The 27,856-nt window shown below is 37.9% G+C and overlaps 1 protein-coding gene across 6 annotated transcripts in view; it reads left to right on the forward strand.

The window, feature by feature from the left end:
- Window positions 1-27,856, forward strand: part of ROBO1 (roundabout guidance receptor 1) — a 1,127,367-nt gene that overhangs the window by 712,598 nt on the left and 386,913 nt on the right. For 3 of the 6 annotated variants that reach the window (XM_064380020.1, XM_064380021.1, XM_064380022.1), the window contains exon 1: window positions 980-1,368. The exons of the other annotated variants lie outside the window; for them this stretch is intronic. In XM_064380020.1, coding sequence (XP_064236090.1) covers window positions 1,314-1,368 — 55 coding nt within the window. In that variant the 5' untranslated portion in view covers window positions 980-1,313. Of the gene's footprint in view, window positions 1-979; window positions 1,369-27,856 lie in introns of those variants that run through there. 6 annotated transcript variants of the gene reach the window in all.

Genomic DNA, 27,856 nt, shown 5'->3' on the forward strand with positions numbered 1-27,856 from the left:
ATTTTTGAAGTCTTTGGCTGGGAGGTTCCATTTGGAGAAAGGTGCAGGGGAGCTAGGGGTGGCGACAGAAACAAGACTGGTTCTCATTCGCCTGGATTTCCGATTCTGAGCAATTGGATTCTCACCTGAGGGCGCAGTTGGGCACCCCTGGCTTGTGGGTGGAAATATTGAGGAGCAGAACTTGCCTGACCAGCGCCTGTAGAGTGTCGTGAAGCGCGGAAAGGACCACGCGGCCCCTTTAAGTATTCCCGGGCCGGGGAGGAGAGGGAGGAAACTGGGAGCCGCGGGGACTGTGGGGGAAATCCACAAGCAGTTGAGCCGGAGAGGAGGCAGCGTGAGAGCAGAAACTTCAGACGCCGCTGCTCCCGGAGGAGCTCGGGTGAGCCGCGGCGGCCGTCCCTCCCACCAGCAGCAGCATCCTCCCTGCCCTTCTCTGCCACCCCGGGGAGAGCCGGCAGCTGCCTCTTTACCGCTTCCGCGAGCCAGGGGTGCAAGCAGCTGCCCCCAGGAAGTTTGGGCTTCAGCGTAGTTTGGGGGTGCCTGCGCGCGCCCCAGAGGGCGAGGGGCCGGGGGCGATGTTGGGCGCCGCGCGGGGCTGGGGGCGCCCGGAAGGCGTGCGAGTGTCCGCGGTCCTGCTACTGTCCCCAGTACCCTCTGCATCCCCCAAGTGATGGGAACAAGGGCCCGCCCAGGCAGCCGCTGTCGCCGCACCGCCCCCTCGCTCGCCCCCTGCGCGCGGAGTCACCCAGCCACACTCCCGGCACCCCGAGCCCGTCCTCCGGAGCTGCTGCTGCTACTTTGGCTGCTCTCGCCGCCGCCGCCGGTGGCCCGCTGCTGACTGGGCTCGCCTGGAGACGGAGAAGCACTTTTTGGCCCTCCCTGATCCGCTCCCACACCCCAACTTTGCCGCCGCCGCGCCTGCCCTCGCAGCGGCGCTCAGGCGCACATCGTGGGGCGCACGCCGGGAGGCTCAGCTAGACTGTGGAGGCAGGAAACCGCACCACTGCGCTTCTGCTTCGGCTCTTTGTTGTTCGCTTTGGATGGTTCTTCAAAGTGTCTGAGCCTCCTCGGAAATCCTGGGGCCGGAGAACACCAACCTTGGAATTCTTCCTCTGCAAAAGGCTCTGAGATACTGACAAGCGTCCGGAAAGGTCGACGAGTAATTGCCCTGAAAACTCCTGGCTAATTGACCCACGTTGCTTATATTAAGCCTTTGTGTGTGGTGTGTGTGGTGTGTGGCTTCAGACATTTGGGGACCTATTTCTACTCACTCCTCTTGGCATGAGACTGTATGCAGGATCCACCCGAGGACAATGATTGCGGAGCCTGCTCACTTTTACCTGTTTGGATTAATATGTCTCTGTTCAGGTAACGCCGCGTCTTCTTTCTTCACCCTTGATCCTCTCTGCTTGCCCCCTCTCCACTTTTCAAAATCAAACCCAGAATTGCATTTTGGCTACCCCTTCCTCCTAAGGCCGGAGCAGCTCGATTCCTGCAAGACTTTTAGGCGAAAATGTTCCTAGTTCACATTTGGGGTTGTCTGTTTTTCCCCATTTCCCAAAACCTCCCCTGCACCCCTGAACCTCCTCAAGACTCTTTGCAGACCTCGGCCTTTTGCCAAGTTCAGGGCACGCCCAGATTACCCTGGGCAAAGGCAGGTCTGAGCACTAGGGTGGGAGGAGGCAGCGGTTGGCAGTGAGCTAGGGCCCCCAGGATGCGCTGAAGTGTTGCTTTCTTGGGGAGGGAAATGTGCACCCTGGGAGCTTGTGGCCCACAGGCTTGCCAGAATTCCTGAAACTGGTCCTCCAGTTTGCCCCTCCTCTTCCGAGCACAAGGGGTTATTAGTAGTTGTTTTATGTAACCAAAGTCTGTAATTAAATTTGATTCTGAAGAAGCTTCATGAAATAACTCCTTCCTAACGTAGGATATAAAATAGCCACTGCCTCGCTGGATTTGGAAGGAAAACAGGCGGTTGCTAGCATCGGAAAGGGGACAGTTTGCCTGGGAATTCTCGTTGGCGAAAGAAAACAGCTGAATTTGGGATGTTTAGGATTAATGAAATAACACTGAAACTCCATATGAAGTGTTGGAAGGATGCTGAAACGGGACCCTTCTGACATAAGAGTACACACTGGATCTACACTTGCAAATAGTTTTCTTACACTCCCTAAGAAGAAACTTTTATACTGTGGGTGAACTGAGCCACGATTCAACTTTTTCTTTCCTTTTGGTAGATTCTGGTTTCAATCACGGATCCGATTTCAGGCTTTAAAACACACACACACACACACACACACACACACACACACACACACGGCACCTCAGGGAATTTTTATAGAAACGTTCGTATACTGAGCTTCAAGTTGCATCAGGGCTTATCTGTAAGAGTCAATCAGTTTGCACAATTATGAAACGTTTTTAGGGGTTTGTTTGAGCTTTTGTGGTTTATGATTATCATTTATGTTTTGACCAGGGATTTTACTTAAGGCAAATGGTTAAGAGAATAAGAAAACGGGGGGAAAAAAAACCACACACACACACACACACACACACACACACACACACACGTCAGCTAAATGATAGCGAGTAAACCCCTGAAAGAATTTTAGCCTATGAGTTATGCTTGCTGACTGGAAGTTACAAGGAAGACTTGCAACTAAAGAAAATTTAAAAAATAAATTGTCACTCTTTTAAAGAAAACAGAAACTGAAGTTTCAACCTGGGATATCTCATCTATGTCACAGTGGCTGGATGAGTAGGCTAACTCCTTGGGGTTGTCATTCCCCACTTCCAGCTTCTTCTGTAATACCTTATTTTTCCTTAGTTTGCATGTCTGAGTGATTGAATAGTCCTTCCAATACCCCACCCCTAGCCATGGATGCAAATCAAAAACATTAAAATCGAATCTCTATATTTGCCTCTCATGACTGTGTCTCTCCCTAGTTTAATTTACAGCTTCAGATGCCTTTGAGATTTTTGTTGATTCACCTTTCTAGGTTAAAGTTTATTCACATGTGTAAAGTGAAGTGTCATTGTGATAGATGACTGCAGGGGCAGATTACTGAAGATAGGGGGATTAATGGTCATTAGTCACTGTTTGAGTTGAGTTTGTATATGTTGGAACATTTTATCATGGCTGTAGATTAAAGATAGGGTCACACTAATAGGGTATCACTGAAAGCTGGTCGTGTCAACTTGCAAATTCTGTCTTCACGTGGAGAATTATCTGGGAATGTACTGTCCTGTTAGATTTATAATTTGATTAGTAATTAGTATCTGAGGATTGTAATTTGAATAGATATGAGACAATTATAATGTTAGAGCTACACTGATTTCTAGCTTCATGTTTCTAATTTAATTTTCCATTTAAGTCACTGATGATTTTTATAAACCTAAGTTTTTCCTATTGGTGAGCCTATCTACTTTGCCACTTTTCAGGACAAAAGCTTCTTTCTAAAGTGCTCCCTCAGACATAACCTGAAGCTTTTTATTCCTCATAACTTTTCACTCATGCTGTGAATCTGAACTTGGGAGGCCAAACTATTGAGTAGCTAGGGTGATTTCATGACAGTGTTCTGTTATAAAGCAACACTGTTCATTTGAATAAAACTTCACAGAACTCAAGTAACTAGTAACCTGGGTGTGTTCAAGACACCTGGTCAGAGAATGAATGAAGTTCTTGAAAGATTGTGTTTCATGTCTTGCCTTGAGCCTAAGATCACAGTCTATCACTTGTTAATGGAGTGTATTTAAGAGAAATGTGGTGAGCTTAAATAAATCTAAGTGTACTGAGGGGATAACTTACCTTCAACAAGATTTAACCTGTAAAAGCATCTATTGGTTGTCAGTTCTTTTTTTCTTTTTTCTTTCCTTCCTTTTTTAACTGGCTGCCAACTTAAAAAAGTCTAACAGTTTTCTTCAAACAGATTATAAACTCCATTTTGGTATGTTGTGGCATAGTTAGTACTAAGTATTGTGCTTGAGTGTGTTCACTTCTTATAGCCTTTTATCTATTAACTTGATGCTACAACAATAACTTTTCATTCAATGAAACTAAGATTTTTGAGAAAGTGGTTATTCCTTCAGAAATTCATTTTTCAGGTATATTCCTTTAATTTGTTGGTCTATCTGCCTTTTCTATTGACAGATAGACTGCTGGTGAGTTTGTGGGGCGGGAGGATGCATAAGAGTTAGCCCTGAAAAAAATCCACGTGATCTCTCAGGATCTGATTCTAAATATTTTTTCCTTCATAGACTTAACTCTTCTCAAATCCGTTTGCTAAAACCTGCTTTAAAGGATGAGATTTGAATTTCAAATAAATGGAAGTTTACTGGTGCTGTCTTTCTTTTTCTTGTCTTTGTTTTGGGGGGGAGCGTTTTCTTTTGGGAAGAGGAATATTTTTAGATAAGTTTCACTATTTGAGCCAATTGTCTGATCTCTGGTTTCTCTTCCTCTTTCCCTCCCTCCATCTTTCTTTCTGGTAAGAGTGTTGTGTAGTTCCAATGCATTCTGCTAGTTTATTTGTAACCTTTCTGGCTTTTAAATATACATACATGAATACTGTGCTATCTCTTAAAATATCTTTGTTTCTTGATAACGGGCATTCTAATGCATAAGACATTTATGGTTAAAAGGTCTTAGAACAGAAAGTTTACCCGAAGTTTTTTCTTAGTCTTTGCTACAACAATTGAAATATTCTTATGTAATTTAAAGTGATGCAAAATACTAAATTGCAGACTAACAATGACCATTTATTTTTCATTTTACATTGACTTGATATCTATAATTTAAAATAACTGGGCAACAGGAATGCAGTGGGAAGGAAACAGGATAACAGCTTCTCAGTGAAGACTATTAAGTGGTTGAATCTTTATTTATTATCATCTGTGTTAATAAAAGATGTTAAGGTGATACTTAGGTTAATTTCTGACTTTTAAAAAATGTTTAATTTTTAAAACAAAAATATAAACTGCCCTGCTAACTCGATTTCATGTAGGGAAACAGAAGGAAAGCAAAGTTATCATTCAATTTAAAATTAGGCCTAAGGTAATCTATAGACTACATGAAAGAAAGGCATTAACAAGAAAAAGAAAGAAAGAAACCAAAAGCAGAAGTCTGAAGATGTGTGGTAGAAATGGGGGTCAAGAATTAAGCTGGTTTTAAAACATAGGCAGGGATAGAGTGGAAGTAGAGCAGCTAAGTGTGAGTGCGCCCTCTGACCACACGCAGCACATGAAGCAAATCCAAAAAGTGGATTTCTTTTTCTTTTTTTGAAACTGTCTTGCTCTGTCGCCAAGGCTGGAATGCAGTGGTGTGGTCTCGGCCCACTGCAACCTCTGCCTCCCAGGTTCAGGCGATTCTTCTGCCTCAGCCTCCTGAGTAGCTGAGATTACAGGTGCCCACCACCGTGCCAGGCTAATTTTTGTATGTTTAGTAGTGCAGAGGGGGTTTTGCTCTGTTGGCCGGGCTGGTCTCAAACTCCTGACCTCAGGGTTTCTGCCTGCTTTGGCCTCCCAAAGTGCTGAGATTACAGGTGTGAGCCAGCATGTCCAGCCCGAAAAGTGGATTTCTGAAAATATGATGTAAGTGTATATACTCTTAAATTCAACAACTATATAAAGAACTAGATAGTTTGCATTTTTAAAACAGAAAAAAAAAATTGAAGCATGTTTAACTCTCGGACGAATCAATAGAATAATTTTTTTAAGCTACCCTTGATGAGACTTTAGAATATTGACTGCTTCAATGTTTATTGAGTCTTATCAATGTATATTGAAGACTGATACACCAAGTAGTTACCTTCTGTATTGTTACACTTTTGTTTAAAGGAGACCAGTAAAGTGAAAGAAGAAAATAATTAAAAGATGAGATGGAATTCAAACTCTAGGTACAGTAAGAAACTTTATGACAATGACTACTTTTCCTATGAAGCTAGGACTGTCACTTACTGAACACTCACCATTATCTTATTTAATGCTCATAAAAATTCTATGACATATATGCTGTTATTTCTAAGATATTACTGTACCCTGATTTTATAGTTATGGAAACTATATCATGGAGAAGTTCGGGGATGTGGTTCAGCAGGGATTTGAACCAAGCAGCCTCTAAAACTCTTACTACTGTGCAGTTTTGTAGCTGAAAGAGAGAAATGAAGAATTTAAATAAGAAAGATTATGGTTCAATCATTTTTTTATTTTAAAACTTGTGTCAAAAAAATCCACTTAAATAAGACTGTGGTTTGAACACTTGAGAATTTGGAAGGAAGACATTATTCTTCCTGTCATTAAGAAAATGGGCTCTAATTTTTAGATCACCAGGCAAAACAGTCAATTCTTTACATCTAACCAATTCACATTCAGCCTTGATTATGTCTGCATTTTCTGGCATGCTCAAAAGAGGAGACTGAATGTGATTCAAAACATTATCTGCTGGTGATGCAGATGCACATGGGTTCCAAGTTGTATTTTGGAAAATGAATGGCATTGTCCTTCTTGCACACTTGAGGGAAGATTTTGCTCTGCTCTGAATCCCAAGGCAAATAATTGGTACTCCTCACAGAAGAGCCTGTGGAGAGACAATCATTTCCCCTGTGGTTGCTCTTAGGTTCTGGTTGAGTATGGGCTGGTGATTATTTAGTGGATGAGCCTTCTGCTTGACTGCTGCTCACAGATAACTCACTTCATGGTTACTGATCATGGAAGGGTTGAGCCTTAATACCTGGTTGATCAGCTGGTTGGAAACTGCTTATGCATAGCCAATAAAGTTGCCATCCTGTGGAGATCAAAAGGCTACCTCCATTCTTTACAATTCTGGATTAGCATGATTTCCTTTCCCCTTCTCCCTCCACTTTCAGCCCCTTCCTTCAATCTTGCTGTTGAAGAAGAGGAAGAAAAAAAAAGGATGATCTGTAGTGTACAGGGAGATAGCTTTGATCTCCACTTCTTTGCTTTTTCCAGTCTCTTTTTTAACCATCCTAAAGGCTATTTCTAACACCGAAAGGTGTCATGTTGCTTGCTTCATGGGAGAGCTCAGCCTCATTTCCCTTCAGCCAAAACAGGCTGCTACAAATCCTCTTACTTCTGTGATTTTACTTGGCTTCCAAACATCTTATGACAGTGTTGTTCCACACATAAAATAATATTCTGAACAGCATGACTGTGCATATCTTTCTGACTTTATTCAAGGAGAGAAGTACCTCTGTGGCGTTCACAGCTGTCCATGGCTTAGAGCCGGAAAAGAATATTCTGTTTATTTTATTGAATTAATTCATTTTATTTTTTTGAGGAAAGTGGATAGAAGGTAAGCAATTGTAGAAAATGTTCTAAGGTCACAAGTTTGAGACTAAATAGTCTATCTGGGCTTAATGCTTGTCACCTAGTTTGACACTTAAATGAAGCGTTAAAAGCACCATCAAAGGATACAAGCAAATGTCAACAGAGCAGTGTGGTTCTGTGTTAAGTGGGAATGTAGTCTTTTTGTGTCAAGTGATTGCTTTGTATGCAGTATATAGGAAATAGTCGATTTTGGTTCCTGATAATACAGTATTTTGGGGATCTATTTTTAAAATCATGTTAGTCTTTTAATTAAGCAGAGCAGGGTTTACAAGAAAACATATTTTTAAGGTTGTCTGGCAATAGCAGCTCACAGTTACGCTTTCCCAAGATGCCCTTGGTTAGATTTCAGAAAGTATCAAGTTCAAAGTATGTCTAAATTCAACTCATCTGTACAGGACCAAGAACTGAGGACAGCTTGTCCACAGTTAGTCAGGAAAGGAGTGTGGAGTCCTCTAAGCTCTTCTCTAAGATTATTTGCCGCGTTTTGCTTGAAACAGTTTGTATGCCCAGTTTGTATAGAAAGTTAAAGAGTAAAAAATTTCTTACAAGTGACTCTTAAGTACTTGAAAAGCCATTTCAGGTATATGTTATATCTTGATTTAACTTAAAATTTCAATGAGCATAACAAGATAGTATTCATATGACGTAAAAGTCTTTGGGGCATGTTAGGTATGGCATAATTTATGCACCATTATGGAAAAAAAATATAACACCAACTTGCTAAGTTCATTCCTGGGTTTTGGTAGAAGAGGAAACAAAGGCCAGATTTTAGCTTCTCTGCACTAATGTAACTGGGGCCCTTTTTTGTTATTAGCAATTTCAGGTAAAGTAGGAAAAGAAAATGAAGCCAAAGAATGAATGAATCAGGTCACAAATGTCTGTTTCAATATCATTTGGCAGCATAGTGCTAATAAGATACACTAAGTCTCATAATTTTATCTCCAGCTTATCTTGCCTGCTGTTATATTTTCTTGTTTACTATGTGATTTTCTTTATTCACCAATGATGGACTTTTAATTTGGCTAAAGAAATATATCTATCTGCAATCCCTTTCCTATAAAAGAAAATGAATACTTTTTAGTTGCATAGCTCGAAAACTGATGTTGTGTACTTAGGATTTATTGAGAAGGAAGTCTTTATCACCCTGAAACTTCACTAAAATGGTCCTGGCTCATATAACAAAGTGAGTTAAAGTACCTTTGTATATATTAACTACACACCTCTGGGTAGCTTTAAACTTCTTTAGTTGCTTGGTTTGGGAAGTAATTTCAGTATCTCCAGACCATTCCATTAGCAAGTTGTCTGAATAAAGTAAACGGCTTGTACAGGCTGTGGAAAATAAAACTCATCAGTTTATTTCCCTTGTATCTGAAGAGAAGTGAAAATTTCCTAGCAATCTGGGAGAACTACTACTTGCTTAAATTAATGAATTTAATAATATATTTCCAAAATATAAATCTGTAGAAGGAAAATAGGAGAGACAAAGCTTTTATTTGGATATCTATGCAAATAAGAGGGGTACTGACTGTCAAGATCATTGCTATTAATCTCCATGAATTCAGACTGAACACAATCATCATAAAGACAGCTTTGATTTAAATTCAGTATGATGAAAAAGAAAAAGAAAATCGTCGTGTCATTTGATCTTTTCTCCTATCATGGGTCATTGAATCTTAAGAGCTCATTGCTTTTTAGTAGTCTATATAGAGATATAGATAAATAGATATATATATTTACATGATGAGAAACTCAAGTGACTTATTAAATGATGATTGATGCAATTGTATAGGCCCAGTTGTATACACTGAACCTGAAACTCTAGGAATCAATAATATCTTTAATAATAATGGTAATACTGATAACACCTAAAAGTTATAGAGTGTTTTTATCTGCCTGGCAAAGTGCTAACATGTCTTATCTTATTTAATACTTAAACCAATCACATTAGAAATGAATGTGTTATTAGTCTTGTCTGTCAATATGAAAAATGAGGTTCAAAAAGTTAAGCTCCTTAACTATGGCCAATGTAGTAGAGTGAGGATTTGAAACTAGCCTGTCTCATCCCAGAATCCTTGCTTTTCACAATTCTACAAGCACACTATACTATTCCCTTAAAGATAATGAATGTAGATGAAACAGGGTAAAATGTTTAGAACATATTTAGATGCTTTTTTTGGGAGGGAACTACATCGTGCTGCCAACCTGTTTTAATTCCTTTTTAGATTTTAGATTATTATTATTTTTTGAGATGGAGTCTTCTTCTGTCACCCGGGCTGGAGTGCAGTGGCACAATCTTGGTTCACTGCAACGTTCACCTCCTAGGTTCAAGTGGTTCTCCTGCCTCGGCCTTCCCGAGTAGCTGGGACTATAGGTGCGTGCCACCATGCCCAGCTAATTTTTTTTTTCTTTCTATTTTTAGTAGAGACGAGGTTTCACCATGTTGGCCAGGCTGATCTCCAACTCTTGACCTCAGGTTCCCACCTCAGCCTCCCAAAGTGCTGGGATTATAGGCATGAGCCCCTGTGCCTGGCCTAGATGTTAGATTTTTATGTTACCTTTTACTTTCTGTTGCATTCTTCTCTTTGTCACATGATAACCCACAAAAAGGAGTATACCCTGGTATCACACACCCTAGAACAAAGAAACACAAGTCCAGCCTCATAACATGGTTTTTTCAGTCCTATTCGTTTTGTGGAATAAATCTGAAATAATAAGTACCAATGTTTTTTATGATAACTCAATTGTGTGAGTAGGATTGTCCTTATAGAGAAAATAGAATCACTGTTATCTAACTTCTATAAAAAACTGATTGTTTAATTTTCATTTTTTTGCTTTTGATAATAAATGGTGATGTTATTGATAATAAAACATATTAAGCAAAAGCTTAGCTAGGATCTGTGATTAGTATTATTTTAAAGGTGTATTTGTCCCCACTGACAAGTTTTAACAGAAAACAAAGAAATAATTCAGCATTGGTTCACGTAATTCCTGCCAATGAAACCTGTATGAGTCTGTAATAGCTATCAAAAACAGCACTGTAATCAATACTCTTTCAGAAGTAATGCAGTTGGTTTTAGGAATACCATTCTTTTGCTTTTCTTACTGTTTTAAATATGTGTTTCTGACTATGGCTGTTGTATAATTTCTTAGGTAGTTTTTCTCAGTTGAATTCAGTGGTCTTCCAAAGCTATTTCCAAATATGTGGATGGGATTGTGTATTTATTTTCATCTATTTCCATAGGTTTAGGATTTTACATAAGACGTAAATGAAGATTGAAGCTTTCCCCAGTTTCTTACTCTATGCCATTAATCAAAACAGTATCATATCTAAAACCTTCCCTTATTTGAGACTTGGTTCTTATTAAGATTTTTACACTGTCTTAAAATATACTTCAGGCCAGGCTGGTGTGGTGTCTCACGCCTCTAATCCCAGCACTTTGGGAGCCCAAGGCTGGTGGATCACCTGAGACCAGGAGTTCAAGACCAGCCTGACCAACATGGTGAAACCATGTTTGTACTTAAAAAAAAAAAAATACAAAAATTCGCCGGGCATGGTGGAGGGCACCTGTAATCTCAACTTCTTGGGAGGCTAAGGCAGGAGATTGCTGGAACCTGGGAGGTGGAGGTTGCAGTGAGCCAAGAACACACCATTGCACTGCAGCTCGGGCGACAACAGCACTACAGTGAGATCTCTGTCTCAAAAAAAAAATATATATATATATATATATATATATATATATATATAATCTATCTATACACACACACACACACACACACACACACATACACATATATATAAAAGTTCAGGGCTGAGTGTAGTGGCTCATGCCTATAATTCTAGCACTTTGGGAGGTTAAAGTGGGAGGATTGCCTAAGCCCAGAAGTGTGAGACCAGCCTGGGCAATATAATGAGATGCTACAGAAAAAAAACAAAAAACAAAAAACAGTGTGGCTTGGTGGCACATGCTTGTAGTCTCAGCTACTTGGGAAACTGAGCCGGGAGGATGAGCCCAGGAGTTTGAGGATACAGTGAGCTGTGTTCCTGCCTTTGCATTCCAGCCAGGGTGACAAAATGAGATCCTGTATCTCTTAAAAAAATATATATATATACATATATATATATATATTTATTTATACACTGAACCTGTATATGTGTACATATATATACACACATGTATATGTGTGTGTATATATATATGTATACACACACACAAATATATGCTTCATTACTTGTTTATTAATGGAGCTTAATAACATTATTTTATTCCTTAATAAACTATTTAATATCAATCATGATAATAATTATTAAGCAGCTGTCAACTTTTGTTGCTATTAGACACTTTAAGGAATGTTTCAGGCATTCCTGTTAATGTACAAGAGCTTTTAATACAAGATTCAGGTTGTGTACATATAGACCACAAAATGAATTGTCGATTTACATTAGTGAATTGTTGGTACTATATGAATGAAAGATGTTTTTGATATGATGAAAGAAAGGGAATTGCATTTTGGGAACTGGTGGGTCAGGGGATTAACTTAGGAAAATCTTCCTGGAATAAGTAGGATCCCAAAGAGTGCTTAGGGAAATAATGGAGATAACTTGTTGGACCAGGAAAAGTATTTGAGAGTTGCATTTAGGAGTCATGATCTGGAAATCTGCTTTTTTTTTTTTTTTTTTATTTTTTTTTATTGGTATTCTTTCTTTGTAAAATGCTCTTTAGCCACTTTGGATTTCTGGAATGATCTTTTTTTTTTTTTTTTTAAGTGAATGCAAGTTTATTAGGAAAGTAAAGGAATAAAAGAATGGCTACTCCATAGACAGAGGAGCCCCAAGGGCTGCTGGTTGCCCATTTTTATGGTTATTTCTTGATATGCTAAACAAGAGGTGTATTATTCATGCCTCCCTTTTTTAGACCATATAGGGTAACTTTCTAAGGTTTCCATGGTATTTGTAAACTGTCATGGCACTGGTGAGAGTGTAACAGTGAGGATGACCAGAGGTGGCCATATTGGTTTTGGTGGGTTTTAGCCGGCTTCTTTACTGCAACCTGTTTTTTCATCAAGGTCTTTATGATCTTTTTTTTTTTTTTTTTTTTTTTGAGAGAGAATAGGAAGGAGGAAAAAGGAAGAGAAAGAGAGAGAGAGAATGGGGAGGAGGGAGAAGGAAAAGAAAGAGGGAGAGAGAATGGGAGTATTGCTTTCTTGCCCAGGCTAGAATGCAATTTAGTAATGGGTATTGAAAAGCTCTTTTATACTGATAATTATACTTAATGATGTAGTCAGGAAGGAATAAGGGAAGAAGATAACAAACAAACAGCCAACCAATATTTAATTTAAACCTATGAAATGCTATGCGATTACTGAGGAGTGATTTACTTCCAATTATATAGTCACCTTTGGAATAGGTGTGAGGTGGTAATGTATGTTTTGTGTATTTGAAGTGGAGAGTTCTATAAATGTTTATTAAGTTTACTTGTTCCGGGTCTGAGTTCAAGTTCTGAATATCCTTGTTAATTTTCTATCTCGTTGATCTATAGAATCGTTAGCTCTTCTTGTTACATTGATCCTTTTGCCATTATGTAATGTCATTCCTCGCCTCTTTTGTTCTTTGTTGCTTTAAAGTCTACTTTATCAGAGGCGAGAATTGCATCTCCTGCTTTTTGTTTATTAGTTTATTTTTACTCTCTGTTTGATTGGTAAATCTTCCTCCTTCTCTCTGAGTCTTTGTGTATTGTTGCATGTAAGATGGGCCCGGATGCAGCATACTGATGGGTTTTGGCTTTTTATCCAATTAAAATATATATAGGTTTAATACCGGCGTTTGATGCTAGCTGGCTGTTTTGCCCATTAGTTGATGTAAATTTTTTATTGTATTAAAGTTCTTTGCTTTTTGATATATTTTTGGAAAGGCTGATATTGGTTGTTCCTTTATATGTATAGTGCTTCTTTCAGAAGCTCTTGTAAAGCAGGCCTGGTGGTGGTGAACTCTCTAAGTACTTGTTTGTTCGCAAAAGATTTAATTTTTCCTTCGCTCATAAAGTTTAGTTTGGCTGGATAGGAAATTCTGGGTTGAAAGTTCTTTTCTTTAAGGGTGTTAAATATTGGTCCCCACTCTTTTCTGGCTTGTAGGGTTTCTGCTGAGAGATCTGCTGTAAGTCTGATAGGTTTCCCTTTATGGGTAACCTGACCTTTCTCTCTGGCTGCCCTTAGTATTTTCTCCTTCATTTCAACCCTAATAAATCCGGCGATTATGTGCCTTGGGGTTGGTCTTCTTGAAGAATATCTTTGTGGTGTTCTCTGTATTACCTGAAGTTGAATATTACCCTGCCTTGCCAGGTTGGGAAAATTTTCCTGAATGATATCCTGAAGAGTATTTTCCAACTTGGATTCATTCTCTTCATCACATTCAGGTACACCTATCAAACGTAAATTAGGTCTTTTCACATAGTCCCATATTTCCTGGAGACTTTGCTCATTCCTTTTCATCCTTTTTTCTGCATTCTTGTCTTCTCGTTTCATTTCACTGAGCTGGTCCTCGACTTCTGATATCCTTCCTTCTGCTTGATCAATTCGACTGTTTAAACTTGTGCATGCTTCGCGAAGTTCTCGTGTTGTGTTTTTCAGCTCCATCTATTCACTTATATTCTTCTCTAAATTGTCCATTCTCGTTAACAGTTCATCAAACCTTTTTTCAAGGTTCTTAGTTTCTTTGCATTGGGTTAGAACAAGTTCTTTTAATTCACAGAAGTTTCTTATCACCCACGTTTTGAAACCTGCTTCTGTTATTGGAACACACGTGTAATCTATTAAGCCTTGTTCCGTTACTGATGAGGAATTGCAATCCCCTGTAGAGGGAGAGGCATTCTGATTTTGAGTATTCTCTACCTTTTTACGCTGGTTTCTTCCCTTCATTATATATTTGTCCATCTGTCGTCTTTATAATTACCGGCTTTCTAACTGGGTCTCTGACGTCCAACTTGTTGATTCCCTGCGCCGAGATCTGAGCAATCCACTGAGCCGGCCAAAACAGTGGTGTTAAGATTGATGGTGCTTTTCTGCCTGGGAATCTCCGGACTCTGCACCAAGAACTGGCGTGCTAAGGCACCAGCAAAACCACCACGCCGGCCACAAGAGTCGCCCTGGCGACCCGTGGGACTCCTCCACTGGGAATCTCCTGGTCTGTGAGCAACAAATATTCATCTGAAAGTGTGGCGTCCTCTCGTTCTTTGCGCTTTCACTGGGAGGTACATGCCCGAGCTGCTAATCATCAGCCATCTTGGATCTCTCTCTCCGGAAATCTGCTTTAAGAGGTAGACTTTACAGCTATTGGTTATTACAGAATTTCACTTATGACATTGTTGTATTGTAAAGAGCATTATTTAATAATCTCATTCATTCTTTCCGTCACTTAACCAGGCAACAAAGTAGAAAAAAATGCTCATTCACTGTGCTTAAGGAATTTACAGTAAATGGTTGATTGCGGTATAGGTGATTTAAGAGAAGTATGCATGATGACCTCTGAGTGAGCCTATATTTAGACCATAAAAAATAATGCATATGTTAATTAGCTTGATTTAACCATTCTACAATGTGTGCATATTTAAAAGCATGTTGTGAACCATAAATATAAACAACTTTTATTTGTCAATTTAAAAAATAAATATTTTTAAATGCTTCAACCAAATGGAGAAAAGGTGATGTAAAATAAGTATAGATTTAATGACCCAGTTCTTAGAGATTAAGACATTTGTTTTCTGGCATTTTCTTTGAGGTTATGGATAGCACTGTACAGATAAATAGACTTTGATATAACATTATATGTATTTTTATTCTCAATCTATCAGAGAATCCTTTGGACAGCACCTTGGAATATTACTCTCTGTCCTTCTGCATTCTCTATAGTACCCTGAACACACTCTTTATTCTTTCCTCATTACTTTCTGTATCAGGAAATACCTCTTCATAGCATAGATGTTTACAATTATAAAACTTGTCTGCATATTAAGCTAAAACCTAACTCTAATTCCTGACCTACTGGCCTTGGTTTTATCCTCCAAAGCTACCCAAGGTAAATCTAATCTAGTTTCAGTGTTTGAAGAGAGTTATTACGTTCTTTTTAAAATTGTTATTCTTTTTTTTTTTTTTTTTTTTTTTATTGCATTTTAGGTTTTGGGGTACATGTGAAAAACATGCAAGGTTGTTGCTTAGGTGCATACGTGGCAGTGTGATTTGCTGCCTTCCTCCCCTTCACCCATATCTGGCATTTCTCCCCATGCTATCCCTCCCCAATTCCCCACCCCCCCGCTGTCCCCCCCACTCCCCCACAACAGACCCCCATGTATAGTGCTCCCCTCCCTGTGTCCATGTGTTCTCCTTGTTCAACACCCGCCTATGAGTGAGAACATGTGGTGTTTGATTTTGTGTTCTTGTGTCAGTTTGCTGAGAATGATGGTTTCCAGGTTCATCCATGTCCCTACAAAGGACGCGAACTCCTCGTTTTTAATGGCTGCATAATATTCCATGGTGTATATGTGCCACATTTTTCCTGTCCAGTCTATCATCGATGGGCATTTGGGTTGGTTCCAGGTCTTTGCTATTGTAAACTGTGCTGCAATGAACATTCGTGTGCATGTGTCCTTATAGTAGAACGATTTATAATCCTTTGGATATATGCCCAGTAATGGGATTGCTGGGTCAAATGGAATTTCTATTTCTAGGTCCTTGAGGAATCGCCACACTGTTTTCCACAATGGTTGAACTAATTTACACTCCCACCAACAGTGTAAAAGTGTTCCTATTTCTCCACATCCTCTCCAGCATCTGTTGTCTCCAGATTTTTTAATGATTGCCATTCTAACTGGTGTGAGATGGTATCTCAATGTAGTTTTGATTTGCATTTCTCTAATGGCCAGTGATGATGAGCATTTTTTCATATGCTTGTTGGCCTCATGTATGTCTTCTTTTGTAAAGTATCTGTTCATGTCCTTCACCCACTTTTGAATGGGCTTGTTTGTTTTTTTCTTGTAAATCTTTTTTAGCTCGTTGTAAATTCTGGATATCAGCCCTTTGTCAGATGGGTAGGCTGCAAAAATTTTTTCCCATTCTGTTGGTTGCCGATTCACTCTATTGACTGTTTAAAATTGTTATTCTTAAGGCATAAATAAGATGCCAAATTTTTTCCAATTTTTCTCATTTGATAAAGATTCATTTCCTTTGGTTACGTTGTTTTTGTCAATTGTTTTAAATATCTAATTAGCCACTGTCTTTCTAAGGTGTAACCTCAAGTTTGAGGAGTCTACCTACATTTTTATTTAAAAATGTAGATAACTTTTAACTTCCTCTTAAGCTTCCAACAAATCTTGCATTTTATAAATGTTCCCTTGGTGTCCTGGGATGTAATGCTTTTCTGGATCAGGAGATTTAAAATGTATTAAGAAGCTAGATACTGATCTTTTCACCCTTATTTCCCATTGAACCATCTAAGAACTGTCCTTTCTGGTCTAAAGTCACAATCTCACTAATAAAGCTTATGAGATTCTGTATTTTTTCTGATAATATTTTATAACGGTTTAAAACTGAAATGCCTATGAAGGGTCTGTATAAGAAAGGAAGTGCTTGTATTAGGGACAAGAGGTGGTTGACTGAATCTTGCTTCAGGGAAATAACAGTCTCAATGTAGACAAACTTCCAGATGGACTTTCAGATGGACTTTTCAAGAGAAAGCATAACTCTGTATTTTTCAATACAATTTCCTAACCAATAAATGTTGGTAGTTGAGTATAAATTAATAATAATATTACTAAGTACTAGCACCAAATGTGGTCTACAGGTCATCGTTTTGTGGCTGCAGTATTGCACCATTCATCCTATGGCCAACTGACCTATCTCTTGCTGCCTATTTCTACTCTAAATACATCGGTATCTCCTTACTTTTTGTTATCTTCTGTGTTTTACCTTCTTATTTTTCTGGTGTTTGCCCTTCTTCATTGTAGAGTTACTAGTTAAATGTTTACATAATGGCTTATTTAACCAAAAGCTTCTCCTTTATTCGTAGCTATTTACATTTTACAAATTGTGTTTGTTGAGCCAGGCAAAGTGATCAGTTTTACTGTTTATGTTTATTCTTTTGTCTGAAAGCTAACAAACAAAGAAAACAAAACCACAAGCCCTTTGATGAGCTAAAAGTCCCTGTTGAACTGAATAAATAAATATATTCTTGAATAAGAAGAGAAATTATCAACATGGTTTAAAGGCTTACTGATTGCTTTTAAGAGATGCACCACTGTGTTGCATAGGAATTGCATGTTAAGAAAATACATTAAGGAAATTTGAAGAAGTAAAAATAAAGATAATTGAGGTTGTGGCTGAATTGCAAAGAAGTCTCTACCTTCTGCAAGTATTTATTGCAGGGTTCTTTTTAAAATCTAGTGTCCCTTATTTGTTTTATTATTTGCTAATAGAGTATTAGTTATTTGACAGAAGTATTTTCAGGAGAGAAGCTTAGTCTAAGGGGTCAGTAATCATTAACGATTGAATATTAACCAGAAATGAAAAGAAAGCATCTCTGAAATAATTTGTCAATCAAAAATGTTATTTAGCTTCCAAAATATTGATTTGTGCACAGTTTTCAAGAACATATCTAGCCTTTCTGTGAGGAATCTTGTGCATAATTCATAAATGTTTCTAAAATAACATTTGGAGGATTTCTTTAGGCAACATAGAAATGGTATAATATGTTCAGGTGTTTGAGATATACTACAAAACTAAATATATGAAGAAACTTTTGTTAACTCTTTTTTTTTTTCCTTGGAAAGCCTGGTCATTTTTTGCAAAACTTAGAAAAACTGTTTCTAAATGTTGAAATTTTTATTTTTCATTATGTTTCATGGTAAAATGCATAGAATTTCTTTTTGTGTTTGAGTGATTCATCCTGCTGGAATAATATGGTAGTCCCATTGGGGATCATTAAGAGCATTACTCATGTAAGACATCTATCAGGGGCAGCCCTCCTCATGCTAAATTCTAGAGCTACAGCTCAGGAATAATATGAGACGCTCACAGGCATGAGGAACGGAATAACTTCTGAGTGGGAGAAGGTCAAGGCACGGGCAGGGAAGAGGTCAGGAGCAGTAATGTGCCCTGAGCAAGGAGAGCTGATTCATTTGAAGCTGGAAACTGTCACCAGCATTTTACTGTCCACAGAAGGCATGTTTAAAGACAAGCATTATCTGATGTCTTGACAAAATAACTTGCCAATAATAAGGATTCTTCGTTACTTGAAAAGGCAGCCATGATTCCCACATTTCTTTGGAAATTGTTTCTATAGATGATAACTGCAGCCTTTAGAAGAATGTAATGAGAGTGTATTAGCTAATTTGTCTAAGCTTTGATGATTTTTGTTGTTCCTGGGACCATAACTCTTTATCCTCTCCTTATTTCCTTACATATAGAGGCATTTTCTTCTTTATGAACTATAGAAATAGAATGTTTAATTTCTTTTCTTATGAGATGACACCTTGTATTTGGATATATTGGAATTACTGATTTGCGTGTATTGCACACGTGCCTAATTAGGGCACCAACTTTAACCGCGTGAATACACACTTACTCCTCTGGCTTTTCTAACATCCGCTTCCTCTATTTAGGGATACTCTGTCTAGATCCTTTCCTGTCTGTCCTTTTCCCTCCCTTGTTTTCATTCCAATTCCTGTTTTGTCCTAATGAATCAATACAGGTGTCTCATCATCCAGTAAACCTTAGCTGTCTCATTCACCTACCCAGAATAGATTTGATGTACTTCTTATGTTTCTCTGGCACCCTCTACATACTGTCTTTGCCCACAGTCATGCCATATTGCATATACTTATCTATCTCCTTGCAGACCATGAGAGTCTGTGTCTAATTAATGACTTACAACCTGCACATATGTCATTCTGTGAATTGATAAGTGATTTAGAGAATAAAATTGGAGAATGAATTTCTTGACTTTGCTTTGACAGGAGTTATAGAAGGGATTAATATTCCTTCTGATTTTTGAGTAAATTGTTATTTTAAAAACAGAAAAGTGAACACATGAAAGAAGAAATACCAAAATTGCCAAGTATCACAAATTTACATCCCCATGTTAAAAAAAATTCAAAAATCTTGGGACAACTTATGTTAGAAATGTTGTATAGCACCAAATTTGGAAGTAACTTATAAATGGGAGCACCAAACCATTATATTTGTACTGGATCTCACAAAATAGATTGCAAAGGACTTTGGATGTCTACCTTGGCTTGGAGTTTGTAGATTTTTCTATGGGTTTTCTTTAGACTGATTATGGTATAGTATAGGAGAAAAACACCTCTTGGATTTAGAGTAGGTTGTTGCTGGCTTTGAATCTGCCGTTAAGTAGTTTTTCACCGTGCCATGGGCATGTCATTTTTCATATGTAATGTGCATGAATTAACCAGTGGATATTTCAGTCTCCTCCAGAATTGAAGTGCTGTAGTTTCTAACCTAGGAATAACACAGTGAGCTGGATTGTTTGACAGTGGGTTTTCCTCCTCAGTGTGCTTTTCAGTATAAGGCTTCAGGGTTAAAATACCTAGGTTTGAAATCTCACTTCATTACCAACTAGTCATGTCAACTTGAATAGATTATGTCGCTTTTCTACTTTCCTTTCATTAAGATTGAGATAATATGAGTATCTACTTGATGGGGTTACTGTGAAAACTAAAGTTGACATATGTAAAGTGCTTGAAACACTGTTTGGCATGTTTTGCTTCTATTTAGTATGAATTGTTGCATTGTTTCTGTTATTATTTTCCTAATTAAGTAGTCTTTATCAAGTTTCATTTGTTTGTTTTGGTTTGGTTTAATTTTTTAAAGAAACTAGTTTATGCTAGTTCTGGGTGTAGACCCTCATCTAGAAACTTCAAGTTAAAAAATAATTTAATCTCCCCTCCTAGAGAGTTCAAAACAGCAAACAAACAAACAAAAAAAGAGAAGGCATGAGCATTGTCAAGAGAAAATTCAGTGTTAATTTGACAGTTTGGAGACAGATTTCTGGGCAGATTGCCATGTCAATGTGATAGCCATTTCTATTCCAGTAAAGGGAAATATAATAATGTTTATTCTGTACAAAAATGCCACCAATTAGAGGCTATATCAGCTTGCCTCCCCACCCCCACATTAAAAAATGTTAATGCTTCTAAGCGGATTAAGAGATTTACAATTACTGTGATTATTTTAATCAGATTATAGATCCTCCTTTACTTGGAGCTCAGCTCTTAGCATTGGGGAGTCCAGGTTTTCATGTTGAGTGTGGGGTGAGCAAAGGGACTGAGAAGTGTGGAAGATGGAGAAAAACGAGGCTCCTTTGAATCCTGTAGCAATACAGTGGGCCACTTTGAGAGATTGGAGTTCTAAAGAGAGGTGCTGAGAAGTTCCAGTTGCAGACTTCACTTATTAAAAATGTATTTGCATCTCTAGACACTGTTTCCAACTTCCTTCTCTACTACTTAAGTTAGGCCCTCAAGAAAGCAAAGATGAAATTAAAAGTATTGATATTTTGGCACAAGAACATGATTTGCAGGTTAGCAGTTGACATAAGCATGAGAAATTCAGTGATATTTATGGAGTAATATGGTGGCTAGCAGCTTGGCCTCTAGAGTAATTCATTCATTTAAAAAATGATTATCACGTTTTTGTGTGTCTGGCTGTGTGTACTCTAATTTTGACACTATCACTGGTGAATTGTGAAATTGATTATATTTAGCTTTTCTAAATCTTCCTTATCTGTAAATTAGGGTTAGATTAAATGCAAAACACACATATTTCTTATAGGTATTGTTTATTTTTATCTCTTCATATGAATATATATTTCCAGGAAAGCAGCAAAATATTGGAGTATTGATACTTAATGCTAATTAAGTACTAATTAGAAAAAGTAATACTGGAAGAAATTTGAAGAAGGTAGGGAGAGGTGTAGGTTCCATGGCCGAAAGAGCACCCTGTTTTGCAATGCTGCCAGCTCGAGTGTGACATATCCACCTTCATATTGTCTATTTCATTCTTGGCCAGCGTTTCATGTCTGCAAGTCATTGCCACTTGCTTCACTGTGCTCATGGTCAGTTTCTCAGGGAAGCCTTCCTTGCATGCCTTACTTACAGTTTCTCCTCTAGATATCTATAGTCTCTTGTCACCGTGAGGGATGACCCATGGCTGTTTTACAGAACTAAAGTATCCAAATAGTTACTACACAAATAGCACATAGTGGGAGCTCCATAACTGTTTGTTGAATGAATAAAATTCTAAACTGATCATTTTAATATTCTAAAAAAAAAAAAAGAAAAAATAATAAATTCTCCTCCAAACTGAAAATTAAATAAGTTTGTTATCCAATATTTTGCTTATCTTTAATGTTATTTTTTCCATAAATGTAATAGTAACAAGCTCACAGCGAAAATGCCTTCAGTATTATTGAGGAGACATATTTAAATATTTAATTGCTTCTTTTAGGAATTTATAGTGAAAGCTCTATATTTGAGATTACAGAGAAACATCTAGAGAATTTGAGAACCTCAAATTATTTTTAAAATAATTTTTTAAAAATTGTCCTGTGTCTTACAGAAACTCACTCATACATAGATGGGCAGAAAACGTACAGTGAAACTCTCTCCTTTACTAAAATTTATGTAACTTTTACTGGGTATCTGCTGTAGGTCAAAGATTTCTAGGCAGTGATGATATGAAAACAAAATTAGTTATAGTCATTACACACAAAGTTCATGATATGGTTTGTCTGTGTCCCTACCCAAATCTCATCTTGAATTGTAGTTCCCATAATCCCTATGTGTCATGGGAGGGTCCTGGTGGGAGGTGGTTGAATCGTGAGGGCAGTTACCTCCATGCTGTTCTCGTGATAGTGAGTGAGCTCTCATGAGATCTGATTGTTTTATTATTTATTTTATTTTATTTTACTTTAAGTTCTGATATACATGTGCTGAACGTGCAGGTTTGTTACATAGGTATACATGTGCCATGGTGGATTGCTGCACCTATCAAGCCGCCATCCAGGTTTTAAGCCCCACATGCATTAGGAATTTGTGCTAATGCTCTCCCTCCCCTTTACCCCCAACCCTAGACAGTCCCTGGTGTGTGATATTCCCCTCCCTGTGTCCATGTGTTCTCATTGTTCAACACCCACTTATGAGTGAGAACATGAGGTGTTTGGTTTTCAGTTACTGTGTTAGTTTGCTGAAGATGATGCTTTCCAGCTTTATACATGTCCCCACAAAGGACATGAACTCATTCTTTTTTATGGCTGCATAGTATTCCATGGTGTATATGTGCCACATTTTCTTGATCCAGTCTATCATTGATGGGCATTTGGGTTGGTTCTAAGTCTTTGCTGTTGTAAATAGTGCTGCAGTAAACATACGTGTGCATGTGTCTTTATAATAGAATGATTTATACTTCTTTGAGTATACACCCAGTTATGGAATTGCTGGGTCAAATGGTATTTCTGGTTCTAGATCCTTTAAGAATCACCACAGTGTCTTCCACAATGGTTGAACCAATTTACACTCCCACCAACAGTGTAAAAGCATTCCTATTTCTCTACATCCTCTCCAGCATGTGTTGTTTCCAGACTTTTTAATGATCGTCATTCTAACTGGCATGAGATGGTATCTCATTGTGGTTTTGATTTGCATTTCTCTAGTGACCAGTGATGATGAACTTTTTGTTATATGTTTGTTTGCAACATAAATGTCTTCTTTTAAAAAGCGTCTGTTCTTATCCTTTGCCCATTTTTTGATGGAGTTGCTTGATAAATGGGATCCAATTAAATTAAAGAGCTTCTGCTCAGCAAAATAAACTATCATTAGAGTGAACAGGCAGCCTACAAAATGGGAAAATATTTTTGCAATCTATCTATCTGACAAAGGTCTAATATCCAGAATCTACAAGGAACCTCAACAAATTTACAAGAAAAAAAACAACCCCATCAAAGATATCTAATGGTTTTATAAGGAGCTTTTCCCCTTTTGCTCTGCACTTCTCCTTGCTGCTTCCACGTGAAGAAGGACATGTTTGCGTCCCCTTCCACCATGGTTGTAAGTTTCCTGAGGCCACCTCAGCCATGCTGAACTATGAGTCCATTAAACCTCTTTCCTTTATAAATTACCCAGTCTCATATGTCTGTGTAACAGCATGTGAAGGGACTAATACAATTCACATTGTCTAATAATTGAGGAAGACATATGAATAATTAGAATATGGTGAACACACACATATGATAATAGAAGTGCAAGAAGGGAAAATGTACTTCATACAAGGGTCAAGCAGTATTTAAAGAAAATTTGAACTAAATGTTAATGAATATTCTATGTTTTGCTTGATTGCCCATCAGACTAAGGAGAAGTAAAACATATAGGCAGAGTGAAGAAAAATCATGTTGTATCTATACTGAATAAACCAGCAATAATTAGAATTATTTTCATATCAAGTGCCTGTAAAGATAAACCTATGGTCAGAATATGAAGATTTTCTCCTTTTTTTTCAACTTTTATTTTAGATTCAGGGGTAGATCTCTAAGTTTTTTTACAAAGGTATATTGCATGAGGCAGAGGTTTGGAGTAAGAATGATGTAGTCAGCCAGGTACTTAGCATAGTACCCAAAAGTTAGTTTTTCTACACTTGCTCCTTTCCCTTCCTCTCCCCTCTGATAGTCACCAATGTCTATTGTTCCCATATTTATGTCCATAAATTGGACATAATTTAGCTCCTGCTTATCATTGAGAACGTGTGATGCTTGGTTTTCTGTTCCTTTGTAAATTTGCTTAGGATAATGGCTTTCAGCTGCATCTATGTTACTGCAAAGAACATGATTTCATGCTTTTTTATGGCTGCATAGTATTCCATGGTTCATTTTATTAATCTGTTCTACTGTTGATGGGCACCTAGGTTGATTCCATGTCTTTGCTATTGTGAATAGCATTGTGATGAACATGTAAATACATTTGTCTTTTTGTAGGTCGATTTGTTTTATTTTCATTAATGGGATTTGGGGGTTGAATAGTAGTTCTGTTCTATGTTCTTTAAAAAAAGTCCACTTTTTTTGTTTTTACAGTGTCTGAACTAATTTACATTCCCACCAACAGTGTAAAATAAGTGTTCCCTTTTTTCCACAGCCTTGCCAACATCTGTTATTTTTGACTTTTTGGTAATAGCCATTCTGAGTGGTGTGAGATGGCATGGACTGTGGTTTTGGTTTGCATTTCTCTGAAGATTAGTGAAGTGAAGCATTTTTTCATCTTTTTCCTGCCCTCTTGTATGTCTCACAATAGGAAGATATTCTTATTCTGTGTTAAGTAGACTGCCTTTAGCTGTGGCAAAGGAAACCATTAAATGTGTTGTAGGTAGGTAAGTGCCTATCCAAAATAGGGTGGGATAGAAAGATCTCTCAACCAGTGGCATGGAAGTTGGATTAGGATGCTAAACTAATAAAGGGGAGAGATGATGAGTAAAGGCATTGTTAGTGAAAATGAAGCAAAGAAGAAAGATAAACAGTTTTCAGATAGTAGAATAAAGAGATAGAACTGATGGAATATATGCAGCAGGAAGGGATTTCAGGTGACTGTCTGGAGAATAGACTAACATGGGCAACAAGGACTTGAGTAGTAAAGGAAGAACAGTATGTATAGAAGAAACACTGTGAATTGTACTTGGATTGACTTTGTGATGCCAGTGGGTTGTCCATCTAAGCATTTACAATACATGAAATGCAATGTCTAGAATGCTACGAAATATTTATAGAATAATCTAATTTAGAGATAGAGCTTTAGGAGAAATCTGAGTATAAGTGGTAAGGCAAGTTTCTCTCTTGAGAGGCTTTACAGCAAGCAGGTAGAGACAGAACAGGGCCTAAAATTAAGTTTTTATTTTAAAACTAAAAGCAGGAAGGAAAACAGTAGTTCTTCCTGTCTGCTTTTGCCATTGTTATTATTATTATTATTTAGACTAAAATAATGTAAGCTGGTGCTTAAGATTAGAGGTATATATTATTAAAGAAGAGAAAATTAAAGGAAATGGTTATTTCTGAGTCGTTTCAGCTGCATTCACTTCAATTTTGAACAAGTTTACTCTTTGATAAATACATTGCAATTACAATATACACTATTAATTTAGAAAAACCATGGGGTATGGAGTAGGTACAAGTTACAATTTAATTCCACAAATATTTACTGAGTAATCACTATGTAACATTATCTGGAATAAAATTAGAGATTCACTGAATCTCAGAGTGGGATGAAAATAATGAAGTCTGGTCCAACATATACTAAGACAGAAATTCATTGAGGTTTACACATTAAGGTCTTCATGTGTTACTCTTCCCATTTCCAAAGAGAAACCTTCTCTTTCCCCACGACTGCTTGCACTATGCCACTTGTCAGATTTCATTTTTCTTTTTTTTTTTTTGAAATGGAGTCTTGCTCTGTCACCAGGTTGGAGTACAGTGTCTCAATCTCAGCTAACTGCAACCTCTGCCTCCCAGGTTCAAGCTATTCTACTGCCTCAGCCTCCTGAGTAGCTGAGACTACAGGCACGTGCCACCATGCTCAGCTAATTTTTTTATTTTTAGTAGAGATGGAGTTTCACTATGTTGGCCAGGATGGTCTTGATCTCTTGACCTCAGATCTCATCTTTTGAAATGCTATTTCTTCCTCTTACCCCTCTGTCTAATTAGCACTCAGCACACATAAGGCACGTCAAGCATCACTTCAGGAGGATGTTTTTTACTCTTACCCCCGTCCCTAATTCCCAATTCTTCAAGTGTAGGCGAGTTGGTGTTCTGTACATACCTTTACTGTAAGAATGTATCAATTACATTGTGTTGTATTTTATGTTCGTTTGCTTCCACTTCACATTTAAATAATTTGAGAGTACGGAGGATTTCTTCCTGATATCTGTGTGCCTAGAACCCAATACAGTTTCTCCTACTTCAATCTGAGTGCTTCATTCATTGAATAAACATTTAATGATATGGAGAATGTGAAGCATAAAATAGTGAATTTCTGCTACTAGAATGATTTGTTTATTTCTTGAAGGCTTAGAATGGATCACCAATCTACTAGGTGAATACCAAACCAAACAACCCACATTTTTCTTGGTCTCTCATGGAACCTATATGCTACTGGTCAGAGAAACGATTAATACTCATTTTTTTATATATATATATAAACATCTATTTCACAGTGGTGTTGAGGAACATTTGAAATTATTCCATACCACCTAAAAACCAAAAATGTGGGATGCTTATTACTTCTTTTGGCAAAGTTGGAGTGAAGGAAGGAGAAACCTGTATCTGGGTTTGTCAAGTCTGGCACTAATGACATTTTGGGCTAGATAATTCCTTGTTGTAAAGGCTTTCCTATGCATTGTAGGATGTTTAGCAGCCTTCCTTGGCCTGTCTCAATAGATACTGGTAGATAGCATCCCCCATTTGTGACTGGCAGAAATGTCCAGGTGTTGCCAGATCTTCTGTGGAACAAAAGTTGAGAACCACTGTCTTATATCTACATGAAGATACTCCTCAAAAAGAATCCATCTGGCAGAATGACATTGATGTAGGTTAATACCTACTTATATATTAACCCACCTCTACATAAATCATACACACATAAACATGTATACTTATGTGCATACACACGTGTATGTATCTGTGTACATACAACCTATATTTGTAACAATTTCTTGTGGATGTTTAACAAATAGCCTGTTAACCTGAAGCTCAAAAGTTTTGTATATGTGTGTGTTTGTATGCGTGTATCTATCTTGTTCAGTCGGTTAAATATATTCTGCATTGATTTTTATTGAAAGTGGGTTTTGTTAATATATCAGTTAAGCCATTCCTTGCAGACCAAATTTACCAAATCTTCCATGAGGATGAGACACTATAAGAAAATCAGTAGGAAATAGGGTGATGTTGCAGTGACTTGCAGAGAGAGGCCACAGTTAGATAGAATAAGTGCAAAAATTCATGGGTAAAATAAGTACAAAGGTTCTGAAGTAGGAAAAGTTTGATAAATTAGAGAAAGAGAAGAGGTAGATTGTCCAAGGATAGAGATAAAGGGGGAGTTTTTCTTTTTTTTTTTTTTTAATAGCGATGGGGTTTCACTGTATTGGCCAGGATTGTCTTGGGCTCCTGGCCTGAAGCAGCTCTGTCTCAGCCTCCCAAAGTGTTGGGATTACAGGCGTGAGCCGCCATGCCTGGCCTGGGAGATTGTTTTGAGAAGTCATCACCCAACAGTCTTATATACAGTTGGCAGAGGTATTTGGTTTATTTCACATTTTTTTTTTAAATGGGATAACATAAAAATTGAGATTTTTCATAAAAATTCAGATTTCCAGCTTCTCTGAAAAATCTAGATGGTCTGATAACTTCAGATTCTCACTCCCATGTGGAATCTTTCATTTGGAGCTGGATTGGAGCTGCCCCTTTAGGCAGCTCCTATGTTCCCTGGCTTGC

The sequence above is a fragment of the Aotus nancymaae genome, unplaced genomic scaffold, assembly GCF_030222135.1.
Source record: "Aotus nancymaae isolate 86718 unplaced genomic scaffold, 86718_ANA_hifiasm-v0.15.2.pri h1tg000022l_1, whole genome shotgun sequence".
Taxonomy (NCBI): domain Eukaryota; kingdom Metazoa; phylum Chordata; class Mammalia; order Primates; family Aotidae; genus Aotus; species Aotus nancymaae.